The sequence below is a fragment of the Caretta caretta genome, chromosome 9 (genome assembly GCF_965140235.1).
Source record: "Caretta caretta isolate rCarCar2 chromosome 9, rCarCar1.hap1, whole genome shotgun sequence".
NCBI classification, from domain to species: Eukaryota; Metazoa; Chordata; order Testudines; family Cheloniidae; genus Caretta; species Caretta caretta.
The window spans coordinates 9842058-9864215 of NC_134214.1; the positions used below are offsets into that span (position 1 = coordinate 9842058).

The window sequence follows — 22158 nt, forward strand, 5'->3', positions numbered from 1 at the left end:
CTGGGTACCTTAGGCTGCTTCTGAAAAGGTTCGTAGGCTTGTTGGTGGTAGAAGTGTGGAGTTCTATAGCACTGGGCTGGTGGTAGGTAATAACATTTTCTCTTTGGTGCCAGTGTATATACACCCCAGGATCATAAAGTTGGTTCTTTAAGCGAGCGTAAGAAATCATCAGTTTTCTGGTTGAAGGGGTGTGATTCACCGAAGGGAAGGTCCTTGTTTGTTTTCTGTACCTTTCTAGGCAAACCTGAGGAGGAGTGTTACCAGGATTACCTCTTCATGACAATTCCAGTTGCCAATACAAGAGAGGGTGTGTCTGTTGAATAAACTGCAGCCTGAAGTATGGTCCTGGTCACCAACTTGCCTTCCTGTAAAATTGCTTGGAACTGAGTACGATCCTGCTGAGGTAATTTATCTTCAAATTTCTCCATCCGGCCAGAGTGTATACTTAGCCATCAGTGCCAAGTAGTTAGAGATCCAGAATTGTAGTCCAGTCAAGGAGAAGACCTTCTGACCCATGAGGTCCAGTCTCTTAAGCTCCCAGTCTGCTGGATGGAGCATGGGTGTTGTTGTTTGGTCTACTCCAACACAGTTTGTATTACCATGGAGTTAGGTGGAGGGTGTGAAAATAAAAATTCTGACCCCGGGGGGGGAGGAGGGGGGGAAAATGTAGTACCTTTTCTTGGCCCTCTTTCCGGTCAATGCACATGTGGCCAGGGTATGCCACATGATGTGTGCTGGTTGAAGAAACCCATCAATGATGGATAAGACCACCCTTGCCTGTACTGATGTGTGGAGAATGTCTAGTAACTGGTGGTAAGTGTCCTGCACTTCTTCCAGTGGGGTATCAAGGGTATTGGCTATTCTCCATAGGAGTTCTTGAAACTGACGATAGTCGTCTAGCAGGGAGGTCAGTGTCGACGACACAGCCGCGTCTGGAGACGACAAAGGGAATCTTCCCTGGATCCCCCATTACTGTCAGAGCCGGGCCGATCGGTGCCTTGTCTAATCCCATTTCCAAACATCTACCGGATGAAAGATAGGGCGGTGAAACCGAGGAGTTCTCACAAGCCAGACAAGACTGTTCCGAAGGCGAATACTGGGGCCAGGAGCTCCAATTTGGCCAACCCGATTGATCCTATTGTTGTACTTGTGCCCAAGGAGCTGGATATCTGCTTCTTGGGTAAGGCAAAGGGGGAAACTGCCACGGAGCCATCAGAACCCTCTGGTAGTCATGTTTCTGGAATGGAAGCGGCACACTGTGCCAAACGTCCAGATCCCTCAGATTCAGAGGAGTCGGAATCTTGCACAAATGGGACTACCAACAGAACAAGATGTGTTAAGAGAGGTACGGCCAGCAGACGGGAGATGTTGGGCAGGAGATGGAGCCCTCTGCAGAGGTGAGTGCACTGGAACACGCAGAAACCTCGCTCCTTCCAGAGCCAACAGTTTGTGAGGGCTGGGAACACTTCTGAGTCTCTCCGGAGTCAACGGTATGACCCGTGTATTGATAGGACTGGAACTAGTAAAGGGATCCGTCTCAGGACCAACAATTCACAGGATGCTGGAGGGGTATGTGGATTTGGTGCTGGGACCGGTCGATCTGGCAAGCGGTGTGGCCTCCCGTCTCTCTTCTGCACCGTGGAACGTGTAGCTCCTTCACGCCTGGAACTTGTGGACCATGCAGCGTCCTTCTTGGATTTAAAGGAAGACTTACTACTATGCTTCTCCACATATTTCTGTGGCTGATGGCTAGACCCCGACTTGGAGTCTGTAGCACTGGTAGCGGCAGATCCACACGGAGTTCTGTGGTAGGGGGAGTACCCTTGGATTGTTCAGGCTGATGTACAAAGGGGGATCCCTGGCCAGGTTCTGACTTTGGCCCCATGGCAACCTCCGTGAGGTGTTTCTTGAGGTAGAGAGCTTGGCCCTCCCATGGATAGGCAGGGAAGGAGAGACAGATACTGCACCTGAAGGTGATGTGGACTTCCCCCAAACAGTACAAACAGCACTGGCATTTGTCGCTGATGGAAAATGAGCCAGGGCAGAAAGCACAGACTTTGAATCTTGGCATCTTTGGCATACTCCAGAACCCAGACCTAGGAACTGTGGTGTGGGAAGGAATAATTTGGTGGGAAAAAATGCCAATGTGGTGTCCCAAGGAATTATCAAATTACAACCATAAAAAAAATAAGAAGTATTTTGGTAAAAATTTTCAAAAGTGCATCACTAAGGACAAGAGGTCAGCAGAAGCTCCAACTTGGACCACGTGGCACTGAGAAGGAACTGGAGATGCGGTCGGTCAGGCCTGCCCTTTATTGCCTTGGGCTAAACCACAAGGCAATACAAGGGCACATGCACATATCCCTCATTGGAATACAAAAGGGACAATCGCTTGTAGAAGAATAAACTTTTTTTTTTTTAAAAATAGGAAAAGATGACTGTAGATGACAAAAACTGACAGAGGAACGAACTGGGCTCAGGGTAGTACCCAAGATGACTTTTAACTCATTTTAAAATTTACTTGGATTTCAAGTTGGTAAAGTAACAACAGCTGCACACTGGCCTAGGTGAACTCGGCCACAATATTAAAAGATACTTCCAGTGGGCAGTTTTCCACATGAATTCTGAAGCAAAATGGGTCTCTCATTTCAGGTGTGCTCTGTTGTATAACACCCAGATAGTCCGAAATGGGAGATATTTAATATCCTGATGATTTAACTGCAAGAATTAAAGTCTGAGACACATTTTATGCTAGGAAAAGGAATGCTTAGTTCTACTGAACATCAATGGCACATTGAATAGACTTACCTTATAAAAAAAGTACTGTACAAGGGTTGCTATCCTAATATAGTAAAAGTGGCCATGAACAAGAAGCAACTTGGAGAGGAATTTAAACCTTGCTATTGCATAGTCACTGTTTCTTACAGCTTGCCTTCCTTCTTTCCCCATGATTCCTGTAATATTTAGGACATAAAATATAAATGAAATTAGAGTAAATGCTGCAGAAAAAGTAAATTGATGAAAATATACATCTTCTATACACTTTCACATTTAAAAGACTCCAGTAGCTATTGATACCAATAGGAGGTAACACTTCTGACAACTAGAGAATCAGCTTCACTCAAGGCCCCTGGACCAGTTAGACCAAAATACTACTGTATTTATACTTGAATGACAGTTTATAGCAAAGAAATATGTTAAGGGAACACACAGCAACAATAAAGCATACAGAATCACAAAAACCCTTTTACTTAAAATGTGCAAATCTACCATCTACACTAGAATTTACCTATTATGCTCAGTTTTAGAGAGATGCTTTTTTCTAAAAACAGGTTGTAAAAGGTATCACTGCTAGAATTATTTGCACAAATTACAAATGGAACTTGGACAAGTGTATATCATTTCATGTTCCTTACGTGATTTTTATGTGAACTAACCACATACTATAACAACAGATGACGATCTACTATTTACTTGGTATATTTCTCAAGCAGGCTGTCCTGTGCTCTTCACAGTCACCATAATAAATTAACATTGTGTAGCTTTTTCTAGTCACAGAAAGAGTTGCTACTAGATGAGCATCAGGATATTCAAGACCTTTTGACAATTCTTCCTACAGTTACTCTTAGGGTGGTGGTGCTACAGAAATCCTTAAGAGGCTAGTGGGATTAGTTTATATGAAAAGATTTACAGAATGAAAAGTGGCACATGTATATCACAACCCACTTTCACTCCAGAAAAAGAGGATGGAAGTGAAGGAAAAGAATATTTAAGCTCAGTAAGAGTAAAAAAAAGTCTTAACAGTGAAATCTACAATATTTAAATGTGGATCGGCAACAGACTTTCAAGAGAAAGAGAGAATGCCTCTTCCTTAGAAGCATTTAAAGCTAGACTGGACAAAGTATAATTCTGCACTGGCAGTGGGAAGCGTGGGGTTGAGTATAGTCTAGGGGTCAAACTTTCATTAGTATCCAGCAGTTCCTATTTAGGAATCTTAATGAAGTTTTGAAAATTTGGCTATTTAACCGAGGTGCCTACATTTTACAATTCAAGAGCTCAGCTCCCATATATGCCCCCACTTACGGGTGCTGAGCACCTCTGAGAATCTGGCTGAAGATAATCTTTTCCATTTCTATAACAGCTTGGCAATTTAGTGCCTTAAGTACAATTCCTCAGGTGTGTACAGAGGAGGAAACAAGTTGAAAATAAAACAGAAAGCAGGAATTTAAAAATCTGGGGTTACCAGTTCACGTGTTGCAACAGCCGAAGGAACAGAAAAACTATTATGTTTGGAATGCAAACCTCCATTAATCCATACTGATTTTGAATAGATAGCCTTCTTAATGGATAGATAGCAGAGGTCCCAGTAGGACCTTTCAAAAAGGATTAGAAAAGAAACCAAGTAAAAACCCCCCTGCGAAGAAAGTTTGTTACATTTTGTGAGTTTAGGAATGAAATGAGGAAAGTAAGAGAAATGAGATACAAACCAAGATACCCCAGGAATGGGCTTTTGCATCCTGAACGATGCCTTACAAGAGACTTCCAGATAAAAAATGATTAAAGGATTGTTAGAGTTCTTTTTAAATGGCAAAATCAACCTCTCTTATTCATGCAGAATATAACAGAATGGTCTAGAATGAAAACGAAGGATTTGAAGAAATGACTGCAGAAATAAGATTTTCATTCTTTTCATGTTACTCTTCTTTTTATTATCTTTCATTTTTGTATATGGGCAAGATTAAGGTGCAATTTAGGAAATAAATATAATCAGCACTGAAAATTAAGCACTTTTTGATAAGAAGTGGAAGACAATCAAAAGCAGCATGTAATTATATCCAAATCTAAATCTTAATAGCTTTGCTATTTATATATTGCAAAAAAGTAGAGAGATGGATTAGTAAAATGGGCTGAAGTCTTATTTGATAAAGTATTATTCTATTAGTGAAACATAAAACTAAATGATTTTTAAATTTTTGGATTCTTTTCACTAGACGTTGGGTAAGGCCCCCTTTCAACATGGCGATTCAAGAAAAACAGACATATGGAAAGAAAACATTGGTGTGACTAACCAATGTAAAATTAAAGTTCAATGTGTAGTAACAGAAGAAATGGTGGCAAAACTTTAGCTACCTATATAGAGAGAATAGCTTCAATTCTGTGTCAAGAGACATTTAATAGTGTCTTAAGTAACGACTGGAGATAATTAAGAGAACAATACTTTATGGGGGTCTAGATTCTAATGTGCCATATAACAGACACAAGCTATTGATATTTAAAATATTGTCTTCAGAAGGGAATGGTCTTACATTTTAGATTCCACTGAAATTCTGACATATAACATGCAACTGCAAGTGTGTTTAAAAATGATTGGAAGATTGATGTATTGTTATTTTCAGGTGTAAAAATGGCTAAAGTTTAGCAGTTTAAAAGTACAAGTACAGACTAATTCTACATACAGTAGAATGCTTTATTAAGAACACAAACTTAGTAATTTATATCAAGTGAAAGTTCTGAAAAAGGTCAGGTACCTATGCCAACATGCGCTTCTTGTATCATGCTTACATCATTAGCCCCATCACCAATGGCTAAGGTTATAGGTTTCTCTGGAGATGTTTTTAACAGTCGTACTACCTGGAGGGAGGAGAAAAAAGAAAAAAAAAAAGAGAAGGGAAGGGAAGGGGAGGTTTCAAAATTAGTTTTTCAGGTTATAAATCTGTCACTAATTCATGAGCAGCTTAAATAAATGCACCCACTAGTGAACCCCAGGGATAAGCATGCTTGGATAAGAGTATCTCCAGCACGTCACATAAGTGGACATGTCACAAATTCATAACTCTACTGGAAAAGCCTCTTGCTTTCGAACAACTTTTAAGGTATGTCTACATTGCAATCAAATATGTGAATACAGCTTGGGTAGGCATACCTATGTGAGCTTTAATCCAGCAGTGAAGACCTGGTGACACATGCTTCAGCACAGGCTGTATAAGCTACTTGTAGCTCTGGGTACACACTTGAGTTGCTACACTGTTCATGCTGACACATCTTCACTGCTATTTTAAGCTGTGCTGTCTACATTAAAGCTAACCAAGGCATGCCTACCTGAGCTGCAATCACACCTTCAACTGCAGTGTGGACATACTCTGAAATCAGAAATTACACACACCTCCAGGCTATTACACACAACCGTCACCCCACATAACCATCTGCTCTTTTACAACTATTAACCTAACCAAAATACTGAATTTTACTTCTCATGCAAGTAGGGAGTGGGAGCAACAGATAGACAGTACCTTCAAAGGTTACCTACAGAGTTAACTCTCTTAAAAGTTTTCATGGGGACTATGAAACCAGACTCATTCATCCATCAGATCATGCTGTGTATACATAATACAGGCAAACGAAAAAAAGTCTGAATGCTAAAAAACTTGAAATATAAGAAAAGAAAAAAGACGGGGAAAAAAACCACAACTGTATCCTGGAGTTGAACTGTATAACATAAATCATCCCACACAGCATAAGAAAAGCATATTTTCAATATGGGTGGGAAAAGAATATAGCACAATTTTCCCATATTAATTCACAGGCTACTGATTAAAAAACTATAATATAAAAACATATCTACTATAAAATGGGTATTTTATCACATAAAAAGACATACAAAATAACTAGGATGAACACAGACATTCCATACCTACTGAACAAAGGGAAAATTGAAAATGCAACCAGGGAATAATCCAAAATTTGAATCCCCTGATAATACTGTCTCAAGATCATGCAGAGTAGGTTATGGAGAAAACTTTTATCTGGTGGTATGTACAGATTTAAGGAGAGATTAATTTCTCTGAATTTAGCTTCATATAATTTGACAGGACTGAATGATGTTCCCTCAGCTCTTAAAGCTTAATTACAATACATTTCATCTCTCTGAAAATACAGTATTAACTAAAAAGAAAAGGAGTACTAGTGGCACCTTAGAGACTAACCAATTTATTTGAGCATAAGCTTTCGTGAGCTACAGCTCACTTCATCGGATGCATTCAGTGGAAAATACAGTGAGGAGATTTATATACACATAGAACATGAAAAAATGGGTGTTATCATATACACTGTAAGGAGAGTGATCACTTAAGATGAGCTATTACCAACAAGAGAGTGGGTGGGTGGCGGGGGAGGAGGGGGTGGCAGAGAAAACCTTTTTTAGTGATAATGAAGGTGGGCCATTTCCAGCAGTTAACAGGAACATCCGATCTCCTCACTGTATTTTCCACTGAATGCATCCGATGAAGTGAGCTGTAGCTCATGAAAGCTTATGCTCAAATAAATTGGTTAGTCTCTAAGGTGCCACTAGTACTCCTTTTCTTTTTGCGAATACAGACTAACATGGCTGCTACTCTGAAACCTACAGTATTAACCGGATTCCTTTTCTTGGAGACTATATAGCTGAAGGGAAGTATCCACCAAATAATCACCAGATCATAAAAGGGGCCAGAAATAATCTAAGGATGTTTCTTATAACTCAGAAAATCCTGGAGACTTCCCAAACTTCTTACAACAAACAGGAGAGCATAGGAATACCTGAATAGGTGGTAAACGGCCACAGACATGATCAACACTGCTCAAAATGAAGGCAATAACATATGGCCTGCCCTACATTCCTTTGTATATGATCTTTTTCATTAGTATCAAGTTGAGTAGTAGGGGGTATATACTAAAAAAGTCATCCAAAAGACATGTGTATATATATGTGTGTGTATATATATATATATATATTCTTAAGTGGAAAAGCTAATGGAAAAGGATTAACAAACTCCTTCTTTCCATGTAATTTAGGAGAGAAGTGACTCCTGAAAAGGTCTCTTTTGCAGATGAAGCACCTCTTGATCTTCAGTTTGCTCCAACTGGACTGCTCTACCATTAAGGATTGCAATAGAAAAGGAAGGGGGTGCTAAACTGCTGCTTTGTTTGCACCAATGGAGGCAGAGAGTCAGTCTAGTGTAAGGATAAAGGGTGTGACCAAACCCTCTAGACAAGCTTGAACTGCCTTTGGTTTGTGCAGGAGGAGAGGTGCAGCCCCAATGTCTTTGATTGCAAGGCTAGAACCTAGAAAGGTACTAGTAATGTAACAGGAGACACAGGAAACCTGGAAGGGAATGCTAAAACTTTTGTGAGATACTCCACAGAAGCAACCATGATGAGTACAGCTAAGGAAAGTACACAAATGTACAGATGTGTCCCCAGATTACTTAAGTACAGTGCAATAAAGGAATTGCTAATGTAATCAAATATGTATTTTAGCACAGACAATGGAAAGGATGTGCTGTGCCAGAAGAACATACCATTGCTGTAAGAAAATCTTGCACCCTTCTCACGTACTAGAAGGGATGCAAGAAAGGATAAGTTCATATAAGAAACATACCTTAAAAGGACAGACAGATAACCACCAATATGATCTGAGAAAGTCAAAGAGTCGTCAGGAATGCCAATTAAGAATGACACTAACAAACATAGTTCCTCCTTTTTCAAAGCAAAATAAGTCTACTGGTAGTGAGTGGTCCCAGTTTAGTTACTGGGCAGGACAACTGCAGAACAGGTAAAATGGAGAAACGCTATTGTATCTCTGGATGCAAGAATTACGTGCATTCCTGAGAACAGCGGTCCTCAAAAACCGTTGCTGCACACAGAAAAAACACATTCTGAACAGGAACCCTCTAACCAGAGCTAGGAATACTCCTACTTGAGAAGCATTCCTTGGAACAGACACATTGCCAATAAGAAACAATGAATGATTAATTTCCTGTAGGGGAGAAAGAGTGCTCTAGCTTAGGGGTTTCTCAAATTTCATTGCACTGCGACCCCTTTCTGACAACAAAAATTACTGCACAACCCCACAAGGGGGGGACCGAAGCCTGAGCCTGTCCGAGCCCCACCACCCTGGGCAGGGGGGCCAAAGCCCACGGGCTTCAGCCCCAGGCAGGGGGACTGTAACCTGAGCCCCACCATGCAGGGCTAAAGCCCTTGGGCTTCCGTCCCAGGTACTGGGGCTCAGGCTTCAGATTCAGCCCAGGGCCCCAGCAAGTCTAATGCCAGCCCTGGGGACCCCATTAAAATGGGATTGTAACCCACTTTGGGGTCCCAACCCACAGTTTGAGAACTGCTGCTTTAACTCAAAGGGATAAACCTCACAAACACAATTACAGATGTTCTGAGCCTTCAAGTTGTTGGATGTGGAGACAGAAGCCTTTTCAGAAAATATCTCCCAGCGGAAAATCATACAACTCCCTGATGTATCAATATGCACTCAGGGCAAAAGAAAGCAGAGGAATGGCATGATGAATGAAGGAATATAACCTTAAAGGCCTAGAGTAAGCTGCCACAAAACATGTTTATCCTCATCCTGTACTCATTTCAGAGTAATCTGACTAGTTTCGATGGCTAAGGCAAGTCAGTTCCATCAGAAGATACTTTAACATAGGTTGTGATAAGATGCAGGAAATAAGGAAGTTCTACTTGCAGGAGAAGATAGGAACTAGAGGATGTAAAAAAAATATTCTTGTTGGCTGCCACCTACCTTCTTTGGTAGCCAAGAATAAGTACCTCACAGATACAAAAGCAACTAAACAGGTATTGACCCCAAACTGGAAGATAGCTATGCTCTGAAGATGCAGGCTGGCAACAAAAATTTCAAGTCAAGCAAAATATGTAATATGACTATCATCATCAGGCCAGTGAATAATCTCAGCCAGTGGGGAATCGTATCATCAAGAAACAAACCTCTCCTGAGATTTCAGAAACTTAAATAGAAGAACCCCACTGATTTCACTGGACATTGGAACAGGTCCATAATTAATTGTTTTGATTTCCATGTATCCTTTAATTGGTATAATGTTACACAACGGCCAGAAACTAGTTCCACATTGGAAAGGTGTCTGATGCTCTTTAGACAACGTTTTTTTCTTACATTATACACCCATTTTCAGTCCCATTACGTTAAGCAGAAAAATAATCTCTCTCAGGAGCAACAGGTCTATCATGATGGTTAGCCATGCTCCCATTTACTCAAAGGAATTCCTGAGAGGATCATTTACAAGCCAAGGCCAAACATGACATTTCACCCATGACAGTAATTTTGGAAACATCTGGATTTCTGGGCTGGATAGTGGTAATAAGTTACTAGTACTTCTGCAACCACTTTCTTCTATAGAGTCTGAACAGAATCATAGTAGGTTCAAACTTCATTCATGTGCTTGATAGGACCAAGCCAGCCAGAGAGATGCCACTACCCACTGTTGTAGAATATCCAGCAGCTTATTAAAACTGTGCTGAACAAAATTCAATGAAGACCTAAATATGAGTAGACGTGAAATCAGGACAGCTTCAGAGAAAAAAAGAAAGTCTGAAGGCACATTACCACTAGAGATCTTATTCTTTCAGAAGCTAGTCCTCATTTCCCCCCCCCCAAACACAAACTTCCAGATCTTTTACACCTTTTAACAATTGCAGATGTACTTTCTTCATAAAGCTTCTCCAATTTAATCCAAGAAGAGTTCTCCATTTAGCTACTGAGGTGAGATGGAAATGATTTCCTTGAAGGAGTCTCAACCGTATTACTGGTTAATAGAACTGGCCTCTCTTCCTGTCAGCAGTAACTGAGAAAGTCTTATGTCTTTACTAAAATAGCATTGAAGAGCTGAGATACTCAAAACACTAGTAATTACAAGTATTGCAGGTGTCACAGTCACTTCGATATCCTACAAACACTTCAGAGAAAACAAAAAACACAAGAAAATTTGTAAGAAGACTGTTTCTAGAATGTTTTCCTTTTGTCTTTTGTTGAAACATCTGAAATGAGCAAAACCCAGTACATTATGCTGCTACATGAATTCTAGTGAATAAGTGACCTGTAGTGGCTCCTTGTCCAAATTTAGCTGGGACATTAATTTGATCACGCTTAATTGTCCATGTACTCATTAATTAGCGATACTAGCAACGGCATCCCCCACTGCTCTGCTGTGGCTGCCAGGCTGTTCACATAAGTCCCGCTACTTTGAAGCCACCTACTGGAATATGTCCTGTACAGTATGTAGCACTAAAGCAGCTGCTGCACATGGATCCTTACTAAGAGGTATTTTGTTAAATTAACTGATGTGAATGGTGCACAGATTTAGAAATTAAATTTTACACATAGATTTCATGTTCTCCTTTTTCACTGTGATACAGCTGCCCAAATGACGGAACCACCACTGAAACAGACTTAATAGGTAAATAATAAAGACAATGCTGTTAGATGACCAAACTGCTAAGCCAATGCTTGAGAACCAAACCTTTATTATGCAATATGTCTCTGGTTTCAGGTATACTAACTATTCTTCTGAGAAGAAGTTCACAATACTTAACTTTAGAATAAGCTCTGGAATGCAGGATGTCATCATAATCAATGCAATATAGTTTACAAATTTAAACATTCTTATATTTGAAAACAACCATTAATATTGCATATTGACTTACCTTGGCTTTTTGCAGGGGTGCCATGCGACAACACAGCACTGCAGAACAATTTCTACAAACTTCCATGAACAGTTTTTCATGTTCCCTGAGTGCAAGAGAGAGGCTGGTCCCATCCACAACCAGCCCATGCTGGATTACATGATCATCCTTTATTCTATTCAGAAAAAAGAGGTCATTATTATATTGAAAACAACACTGTATTTTAATTTAGTTACAGTAAGCAAGTACTATATTCACAACAAATAATCACACAAGTTGAGAAAAAGAAGGTCTCTTAGACTTTCAGAAGCAACAGCTTTATTAGTAACAGAGTAAGTTTATATATTAGGCATGTAAATAAACTAAAATGACTAATTGTCATAAAACTTGAGAAATAAAAAATAAATAATCCAGAGTTATAACATCATTCAGATTGCCACATATGGTACTTTACCTCCTGGCTAGCTGCCTCAGCTGCTCTGCACATGTACTGTCTGATTTGTGTTGTACAAGTTCAAGGATGTTCATGGTCCTATGGAAGTGTCCACAAGATAAACTCACACTAACAGCTGTTTCATGCTTATCTCCAGTAAGTACCCACACTTTGATACCAGCCAATCTGAGTGCCTCTATAGTTTCTTGGACTTTATCTTGGAGTCTGAAAATAGAGAACATCTTCACTAACTGGTAGAACACACTACAAAGAAACAGTCCACATTATGATTGGGTTTAATATTTAACCATAACAAAGCGTGTGATAAAAAGGTACACAATCACATCTGAAATAGGCAGTTATGATATGGTAGGATATTTAACCTGTAAATTGGCTTATCTGGATGCAATAAGGGTTTTCCTAACACTATTCACAAATGTATTCAGCCAATTTCATTTCCACCCAGTCTAATCAAGACCTCAGCAAAGTACAATTTAAAGTTTACCTCTACTAAGTGAAATGACTTCAAACTTGCAGCAGTAAAGCCTTTTAAGCTGAGATCTTCTGTATATATTTAAAAAAAATCTTTTATAAGAAAAGTTTTAGTTTCCTATATTCAGTATCTTTTTCTATTTTTCTTTTACTTTTAGCAATATTTCCATAAAATACATGAAAACCTTTCAGAGTTCTATCTGCACCCTGAAATTATAATCTTACACAAATCACAGTACTTTATTCAGCAATCTATTGTTCAAGAGATTATGACCTCAAATTGGGAATCATCAGAATTTATCTTGAGACTAATTAAAACAGTTTTTAAAAAATACAGCATAAAAGTAGAAGGGCCTCAAGAGTATTTACTTTTCAGGTTTTTCCCAGGAGGCATCTGGAAGCCTTACCATACATTTAAGTCAGTCTGACTGTGAATGCACTTCACAAGGTAGACATTTGAAAACTTGTCTGTAAAGGACATAGCACACTATTGGAACTACCAAGTCTCACGTTGCAAAACATGTTTACTACATTTAAGACTTCGTTGAGTGTATGTGTGCATTTATTTAAGTGAAGATAAGTAGCCATCTATTACTCTGTCGGGACAATTTTACAAAGAAGGGTGCACCATCATGGAATTATAAAACAGAAGCTTGCTTTGTTTTTGTAGAGAAATCAGCAGAAGTCCCAAAACATACTTGTCCTCTACTCCTGTAGCCCCAAGTAATTCCAGATCCTTTTCTATGAAGTTGAATACATCTGCCAGTCGTTCTTCTCGTTGCTGTAAGGCAGTTCTAGCCTCATGAAGGCGTCTGTCTATTTCCTGATACTCCTCAGCTGTGAATCTTCTATAGGCTACACATAAAGTTCTTAACCCTTTCTGCAACCAAACAAGATGTCGTACGTTTTCAGGGATAATAATGTTCATAAAATGATTTAAAAGCATATGAAAAGCAGTACAAGTACAATATTTATATCCTATAAAAATACACATAATGGACACCTTAAAAAACTGACCAGTTGCTTTAGATAAGGCAGATTACTACTACCAAGCTAAAATTTGGTTAAGTGCCAAAAATGCGCTCAGCACCATACAAGACAAAAAATAAATAACTAGAAGACATTGAGGGAAGGAAACATAATGGAAAGCCTGGAAGAGGCAGAAGGAATGTATTTGACTTTGAAAGCACCAGCAGGCCAAATGTTGACTAGTGACAGAGCACTGCAGATTATACTCACAGGTATGAGAAAATTGTACATGCATTTTGAGTTGTGTAGTACAGTGTGATGGTAACAAAAGTGTTCAGCTAAGGAAAAGCTGTCATTGGAAAGAATAGGCTAGAGATTCCTAATTAGTCAGTTTCGCAGCCAGCACTATATGAGAGTTCAGTATCCTTGAGGAGTCTAGAAAGACTCAGACTGTGGTCTATTTTGAGGATTTGGGAACAAATTCCCTCAACAGACGATCTCAGTGTGGTTGGAAGCTTTTCTAAGCATTTCCTGTTGCTTGCAAACATAACCTCTACCTTGCTTGGGTATAGCTTCAGTCAAATCTTCCTCTCCTAGATCCTCGGAGAGATGGGGGCAAGGATGACATTGGCATAAAAATGTTAATAATAGAGCTCAGTGTCACCTGCAAATTGCTGGCATTTGAACTCATGGAATCTTAGAATTTCTCCCCATGTAAGTGCCTCTCCACTCTTGACTAGTCCCCCTAAATCAGTGTTCTTTCCTGCACGGCCCGCGAGCCAGTGGTGGCTCCCGTGGACCCTAAGTGAAGTTCACTGTCAAATCGTGCTCTCCGATGGTAGTGAGGCTGCAGCTAAGGCAGGCTCCCTGACTGCCCCAGCCCCACGCCGCTCCCAGAAGTGGCCAGCACGCCCCCCACAGCCCTAGGGGTAAGGAGAGGAGCAGAGGTCTCTGCACGCTGCTCCTGCCTGCAAGCACCGTCCCCATGGCTCCCATTGGCCAGGAACAGGGAACTGTGGCCAATGGAAGTTGTGGACGCGGTGCCTGCAGAGAGGGACAGCGCGCAGAGCCACGTGCCTCTCCAGGGGCCACAAGTGCATGTTGGTCCCTTACTTTGGGCAGCCCCGGCCCCAAGCTGCTCCTGGAAGTGCTGTTCCCCGGGGCAGGTTCTGAATAGCTCTTCCACCACCCAACCTGCAGCCTCCCGGAGCCAGCCGCCCATGCCCCCTCCTATACCCCAAGCCCCTGCCCCAGCCCTGAGCCCCCTCCTGCACCGCAAGCCCCTGCCCCAGCCCTGAGCCCCTTTCCAGAGCCTGCACCCCATGCCCCCTCCTGGAGCCGAACATTCTGCCCCAGGCTGGAGTCCCGTCCTGCACCCAAACTCCCTCCCAGAGTTTGCACCCCTCACCCCCTCCTGCACCCCAAGCCCCTGCCCCAGCCCTGAGCCCCCTCCAAGAGCCAGCCCCCCATACCCTCTCCTGCACTCCAAGCAATATTACCAATAACTATAATATTACCATATCAACCAACAAAGAGTGTTCAACCGTCTGTGTCGAACATGCGTTCAACCATCTGTGTCAGGCTAGTGTGGCTCTCATGTTGAAGGTTTTTCCCCAAAATTGCCCCCACTTCAAAAATAGTGAAGAGCACTGCCCTAAATTATGTTTCCTTGAACATTTTTCCTAGTTTAAACCTACCTAGGGCCTTAAAGCTGCATAAACATCTTAAATTCATCTAAAGCCTTAGATAGAGTGGTTTAATCTGTTCAAGACTAAGGCTTTTGGTTGGTTTAAGCCACTAATGCAGCTTTAAGACCCTACATATTGTAATTGGAAGGAACAAAAAGAGCTGACCAGAGATTCAAGGGGATTGGTTAAAAGACAGCAGCCAGAAAAGGACCGAATGGGTTCCCAACTGGCTTAAGTAACAGTGACTTCTTAGGATGCAATTGCCAAATTTAAATCTGAATGAGTTTTAAACTATAAATCAATTTTTTTTTGTTTTATAAGTTACACTGAGTTATCAATCAAACCAAATTAGAAGACATACTCATTTGTTCTGATTTAGTGGTGTCAGGTTCAGATCTCGCAAAGGCTGTGCCACATACATACAATACCCCTTCCACATAACAGAGGCCCACAGTTCTTTTGTACACGTCCACTATGTTTTCTGAGCAGTAGCACGAGCAACCAAGATCTATTAGTTGGTTTAGATCTTGAACATTTTGACTTACCAAAGCAAATTCATCTACGTGAATCCTTGTTTTGTCTATTTCTCCCCCTCTACTGTGAGGAAGAATGGAAGATTCTGCTCCTTTTGTGAATAAGAGCTTTTCTCCTAAGAAAAAACAGAGTAAAAATTGAGCATATGCACCATTTAGCAGTTTACAAATTACAACTTTGAGCAAGATCTGGCTGCTTACCAGAGGGACTCTCTACGATGACACTCATTCGTCTACGATTTGGATCAAACTCCAAAACATGAAGTAATTTAAACCTGGGGAGACAGAGGGGAAAGGAAAGCAGCTTTTCTTAGAAACAAATGCCAGTAGGAAACAGCTAAATACAAGTTATAAAAATGTCTCCCAAACCCCTATTCTGCTCCAGACATTCTATAAGAACTATACTATGTACAAATGGGGACTATTATACATGCTTTCTCACATGCTATTTTTCAGCAGTGGTGTACTGGTAGCCTCTGTCTGGCGAGAGTTAGATTATCAGGGTTGGAAGGGACCTCAGGAGATCATCTAGTCCAACCCCCTGCTGAAAGCAGGGCCAATTCCCAATTTTTGCCCCAGATTCCTATATGGCTCCTTCAAGGATTGAACTCACAATCCTGGGTTTAGCAGGCCAATGCTCAAACCACTGAGCTATCCCTCCCCGCCATGTTCTTTTTCCCAATGGAAATCTTTGTTTACTGAATACTAGCTTGGGGTCTGGAAATTACTTTCAGCTGCTAGCTTGCTGCCTTATCTTGTATTAACTTAAGGGGTAACATTTGGAAAAGTGCTAAGTCAGTTAGGAACCTAAGGCCCATTTACTTTCAATAAGATTTACGATCCTAAGTGTCTAAGTCACTTTTGAAAATGTTATTTAAGAGCTCCAAAGGAAGTTAAGAGGTTTGAAAACTTTGACTTCAGTCATGTTATTACTAAGATAGATCAGACCAAGAAAAAAAATTCTACGGTATAACGCAGAGAATGCAAATATCCATATATTCTCAACTGCTTGCTGAAAAATTTGAGACATGATCAATATGCACATGTATGACAGTTGCCATCTTCATATATACACACCCACACGCCTTCCATTGTTACATGCATTTAATTCTCATTAAAAAATACTGAATACTACCATTTCAAGGACATCGTATGCAAAGGTTTCAGAAAAAGGGAGTTATGGGGAAAGCAAGAGGAACAAAATATTCTGTGCTTTCCAGCTAGGAAGGATAAAGATAATATAAAGTACAATATTATACTAATCCACATGAATTAATGTTCTGTCCTTTGAGAACCACAATAAATGTGATATGAAAGAAATACCTTTCTGGTTTTCCAAGGCTTTTCACTTCCATACCTTCCCCATTAGTTCCAGTAAATACAACACCAACTCTAAAATGTGCAAAAAAACAACAAAAACAAAAAAACCAGGTTTGCCTACTATTTTCATTAACATGAGAGTCTGTGGAAGAGCCATTTTTTAAATAATGCAAAAGTATTACATATTCTGAAAAAAGATCTAATTTCCAGAAAATTAAAAATACTCTTTACTTCTATGCCTCTTTTGTAGTAAAGATGATGCAACGCTGTATGAAACATAGTAACATGAGGAATATGCCCTCCATTTAAGTTTGATAGAATTAGTTTCTATAAATGTTTTTAACCACCCAATGTTTAACATCGGGTGGGGGTTTCTACATCTTCTACAGATCTAGTCTACTTTAAAGTATACTATGTGCTTTATTATTCTAAACATACACTTTACATATTCCGTAACAGACTAATTTGCTAAGCCTAATTATAACTGCATTTCAGCAATACCAGCATCTTCCTAAATATTAACAAAACACAGATATGATAATTAAAACAGTCTGCTTTGTTTAAGCTTGATCAACTGATTCAAAGTGTTCACAGGTCCTGGTAACGTATCCTAACTTATTTTTAAAATAACTAATGAAAGTATTAAACAGCAATCCAATTTTAAGGTTGGAGTATTATAAACTAGAGAATTAAAACAGACATTTGCAGCCAGAGTATTTAAGTATTTAATTGTAATAGTTATTAAAATATTCTGCAATGTCTCAGTGCCTCATTATTAATCTAGTCTAAGACTGTGCTAGAAGGCTAATAATCATAGTCTACCTGTGAAGGATGTGAGCTGCCTAAGTTTCTAAGTGGCCCAGTGGAACCGCGATGTGTCGAGACCCCATTGACCATGTCCCTGGGCTGCCTACTTTCTATCAATTAATCCAGAAGTAAAACTTTCTCTATATAAAAAAATGCCTGGATGGGGTGTGTGTGGGTGTGTGATATATATAAAACCCCTTTGCAGTAAACTGTAGTAATTAGCCATAGGGCCGTGAAATCTCCCTGTTCACTTTTGAAGCTGCTGTTGGCCATGCTGTGCCGGTCACAATTTTGGCCTTAGAACTCACCTGCTAGCAGCTTCAACTAAAGCCTTCTCATCTGGTGAGGAAGCATAGTACTCCAGCTGAGACACTATTCCATTGGCACGCCAGTGCCCATCACCAATGCCATCGGTTTGGTCTGCACTGATATGCACTGTGTGACAGAGACAGACTGCTTTCAAGAAAAGCTCTTCCTCTTTCATCTATAAAAAGACAGAGCAGTTCATAAGCCAAGTTTATCTTTCTAAAACAAGATGCATTACTCTACAGTACCACAGAATAAGGTATTTAAAAAAATCAAATTTCTCAAACTGCCTTACATCTACCACTCTTTCTGTAACCATTTTTACTACCAGAAATCCTTCCAGAAATTTTTCTTCTTCTACGTAACACACCAAGAAATAATATTTAAACTGAAATATTCATCAGCATTTATTCAGTTTGAAGAAAAATAAAATCTTACAAGACTCAGTCTAATTCCATCTGGGGAATCCTCAGTCAACCCCTCTGGAACTAGTTTGCCATTGATCTCTTGGTATTTGATGCCATTAATAGAGCATTCCCGAAACTGCATTTCATTTTCAGTTAGTGTACCAGTTTTATCTGTAAACACATACTCCACCTAGGGTAATATAAAAGAAAACAAATTGGAATAAAGTACATTTAATACAGAAAAATTATTACCATCTCCCCATATATCACAAACTTATTTTGCTAACATTAAAAGAGACTTCAAATATGTATTTCTGCCATCATGTCAGATATGCAGATCTTATTTTCAAACTCCTATGAGTTGCTCAAAATAGAGTCAATATGAAGTCACTAATACTTTTCCTTACTGTTAAACACTGATATTTAAACAAAAAGTAAAAAATGAACATTACTGTTACCTGTCCTAACTCCTCATTGAGATCTGAAGTATTTACTTGTGCTCTCTGGTTTGTTTCTTCATGATAGAGGTCAAGATCCCAGCCAATAAAAAAAGATCCAAGAAATTTCTGCATCTCAACAGTCACATAAAGCGAAATAGGGATGATAAAATTGTAAAGTACCAGAAAAGCAAGAAAATCTGAAATAAATCTCAGAATCTATGAGAGAGAGAGAGAAGGAAAGGATTATCAGAGTCATTAAGCGGAACTTGGTCACTTAAGTGTGTTTCAGCATTATGAAAGGTATCAGATTGTCTGTACTGGAGGAGACTGAAGTCCTCTATATATACACAGAAGAGGTACAACACAAGTAGCAACAATGCAGACTTCACCACAGTGCCCCAGCAATGTGTCTTTAAGACTGATGCAGACAGACTGCCTTTAGTGATGAGAGGATATTTCAGTTCTCAAGCCCATCAATCCATGTCTTCTCTGCTGAGACTGTAAAGGAGGGTGCAATATTAAGTGTGCTGATGATTCTGTAATGCAAACACTTTTTTTTTAGGAATTGGATTGAGGTGACCAACTCACATCACATACTGCACAAAACAGCCAATCACAAACTTTAACAATCCACAAGTTACGAAGGCAAAACAAGTTAAAAGCAACAGATATTCCACAGTTACCCATTTATCTATAGTATTCATGATTTACACTTGATATTGAAGATCACATTAAAGTAGCTTTAAAAAGTAACAGAAGCTAGAAATTTCTATATTAAAGGATGACAACACAGTTCAGTCATACTTTGAAAAAGGTGTGAATCAAGGATGAAATGCAATTTTAGTTTCTTTGAGTATTATCTTGATAATTAGTGTGACAATCTCAGCAATAAACTTATCTTTGAGGAAATTCCTACCAATGTCTGAAAACTTAAAAAGGGATATTTGAGACAAGAAGAACTGAAACATACCTTTTAACTCCATTGAAATATACTGGAGTAGGAGAACAATGTGCAGGAATAGAGTGGAAATGTAGTAGATATTTTGCTAATAAAAAAAAGTGTTCTTCCTAACGAGGGAATGTTGGCATAACTATTTAATCAGCACTGTAAGTTTACATGGTGATTTACAAAACAGAGGCTCCCTGCCCTAAAGATTTTCAAATCTAAGAAACACGATAAACAAAGTCATGGTACAGTGTAGTAGCTCAGAAAATGGAGGGTGTGAAGATATTTTGGGGGAAAAGGCAGCGGCAGAAGCTAGAAGGAATTCTTAAAAAACTTCATATTTAATGGAGATATAAAGGGGCGGGTGGCTGATAAGAACTGAAGAAAGATAAAGGGATCAACAAAGTGAAAAAGAGATGATTAAGAGGGAAAAGTAGGAGGAAATGACATCAAAGAAAGGGGCAAGGTTACATATAGCCTTGAAGGGGAGGATGAGGGGATCGAATGGCTTAGTAAATACTTATCCCCAACACACTACAATGGCTCCAGAAGTTCTTCTCATTTATATTGCAACTACTTTATACAAATTAAGAAAAAAAATACACCTTTACTTGACTGACTACTTCAAAAAACTTGAGATTCTTTAAGTAGTTTTAGATCCTAAGATGATGGTCACTAAGCAATTTTGAAACATCTTCATTAATACTTTGCAAAATTAAAATTTAAAATAAGATTGTTTTAAAGCTAGTACAAGAGCATTTGATAAGTTTAACACTCAACTTAACAGTAAATGTAATTTACAAAAAAGTGACATCCAGGAAGAGATGATGTTTATGTTTTTCCAGTTCAATCTGGAAGAACATTCACATCATAAACCCATGGGAAAGTCACGTGTTATAATAAAGGTACCAATACAACATTAGCTGTAGGTTCCTGAATGAGAGCTCCTCATATCTTCTTCCATTTTATTTTACAGCAGCAGTGTGAAACTTGGGAGAACTCTCTTCAATCCAACAATTTGGTTCCTTTTACATATTTGTATGATGACTAGTCAGCACACACCAACTGCCACTGCCTTAGAGTCTAGAGGGGAGATTTCCAAAGTTACAAAGGCAAGTTAGGTGCCTAACTCCCAAAGTAAGTAAGTGGGAAATGAGCATTTAACTCCAGTTTGTACCTCTGAAAATTTCAACCCCTCTCAAACTTTCCTATAAGCTTCTGAACTGCATGGGAAGCAGGAGGCCCCCCAAAACAAGTCAGAAATTTAAAATAAAAGTAAAGTAAAAAAATGACGAAGTAAGGATATCCTCCAGAGATGTAAACTATAAGATCCAATGGAACATCTCTTCAAAGAATTCCTTCAAACTCTAAAGGGAAGAGAATTCTGTCTGGCAATGTCTTCAAAGCAGTGAAATTACAGGCAAAGGGAAGTTACTTGAAGAATACCAGCATGACAGGATTTCCCAAAGTAAAAAATATAATAAAAATCACAGGAACAGGCAGTGCACAAAATAGGCAAAATCCCAAAAATGCCTTTGTTTTAACATAAAAGGATGGGCAAGATACCATCAAACAATGTGAGATGAACACACAGAACCCTGTGACAGAGCCTTGTGAATATACCCTACGAAAAACCAAAACGATCAAAAACTAGGCCTTGCCAAAAGAAACAAAAAGTCTAGGAAATGACAGTTTGTGCTCCCCCACTTCAGAAACAGGACTAAAACTAAAGCTGGATTCCTCCAAAGGCTAAATTAAAGCAATACTGATTTCCAACTATATCTATGAAAGACTATGCAGCTGCCATGCCTAAATCCAAGAATGGCAGTATTCTCAGGTTCAGACATACTATTAGTATCTATGGGTGTATTTACTCAATATGTAGTTTTACATAACCACATATTACCTTACTGCTGTTTCTTTCATGTTCAGTTTTCTGATCATACCAAGGTTCATCCCATTTTTCTTCAGCTTGCCATGCATATTTTAAGATTGTACTCAGGACTGCTTCAAAAAGGAGGATTATTAGATAGATAATCAAAAATGAGTTCATAGACCTAGGAGGACACAAAAATACTATTTCAGTGTATTCTGTTCTGTTTTTTCCTTAATGTATGAAAGCAATGTTAAATTTTAACTATAACAAAATGTTTTGTTGGCAAATATTTTCAGTGTGTCTGTTTCAAAGAACAGAAAAGTTTTTATGTGACAAATGGAAACAATGGCAAACAGGAATGGAATACTACATTTGACTAGAATGTATACTAAATTACAGTAGATTTCTGCAGTTATTGTAAATTGAAGGTTAGATTAAGGTGTAACACTATCAAAAT

At 39.3% G+C, this 22158-nt stretch overlaps 1 protein-coding gene across 8 annotated transcripts in view; it reads right to left on the reverse strand.

Moving 5' to 3' along the window:
- The window catches only part of ATP11B (ATPase phospholipid transporting 11B (putative)), a 113528-nt gene that overhangs the window by 37443 nt on the left and 53927 nt on the right, over window positions 1-22158 (reverse strand). For all 8 annotated transcript variants that reach the window (XM_048863071.2, XM_048863069.2, XM_048863072.2 and 5 more), the window contains exons 11-22: window positions 21732-21882; window positions 18898-19095; window positions 18471-18629; window positions 18035-18210; window positions 16923-16991; window positions 15801-15874; window positions 15612-15715; window positions 13108-13289; window positions 11939-12142; window positions 11506-11659; window positions 5529-5631; window positions 2809-2954 (exon numbers count right to left, since the gene is read on the reverse strand). In XM_048863071.2, coding sequence (XP_048719028.1) covers window positions 2809-2954; window positions 5529-5631; window positions 11506-11659; window positions 11939-12142; window positions 13108-13289; window positions 15612-15715; window positions 15801-15874; window positions 16923-16991; window positions 18035-18210; window positions 18471-18629; window positions 18898-19095; window positions 21732-21882 — 1720 coding nt within the window. The remainder of the gene's footprint in view (window positions 1-2808; window positions 2955-5528; window positions 5632-11505; window positions 11660-11938; window positions 12143-13107; window positions 13290-15611; window positions 15716-15800; window positions 15875-16922; window positions 16992-18034; window positions 18211-18470; window positions 18630-18897; window positions 19096-21731; window positions 21883-22158) is intronic.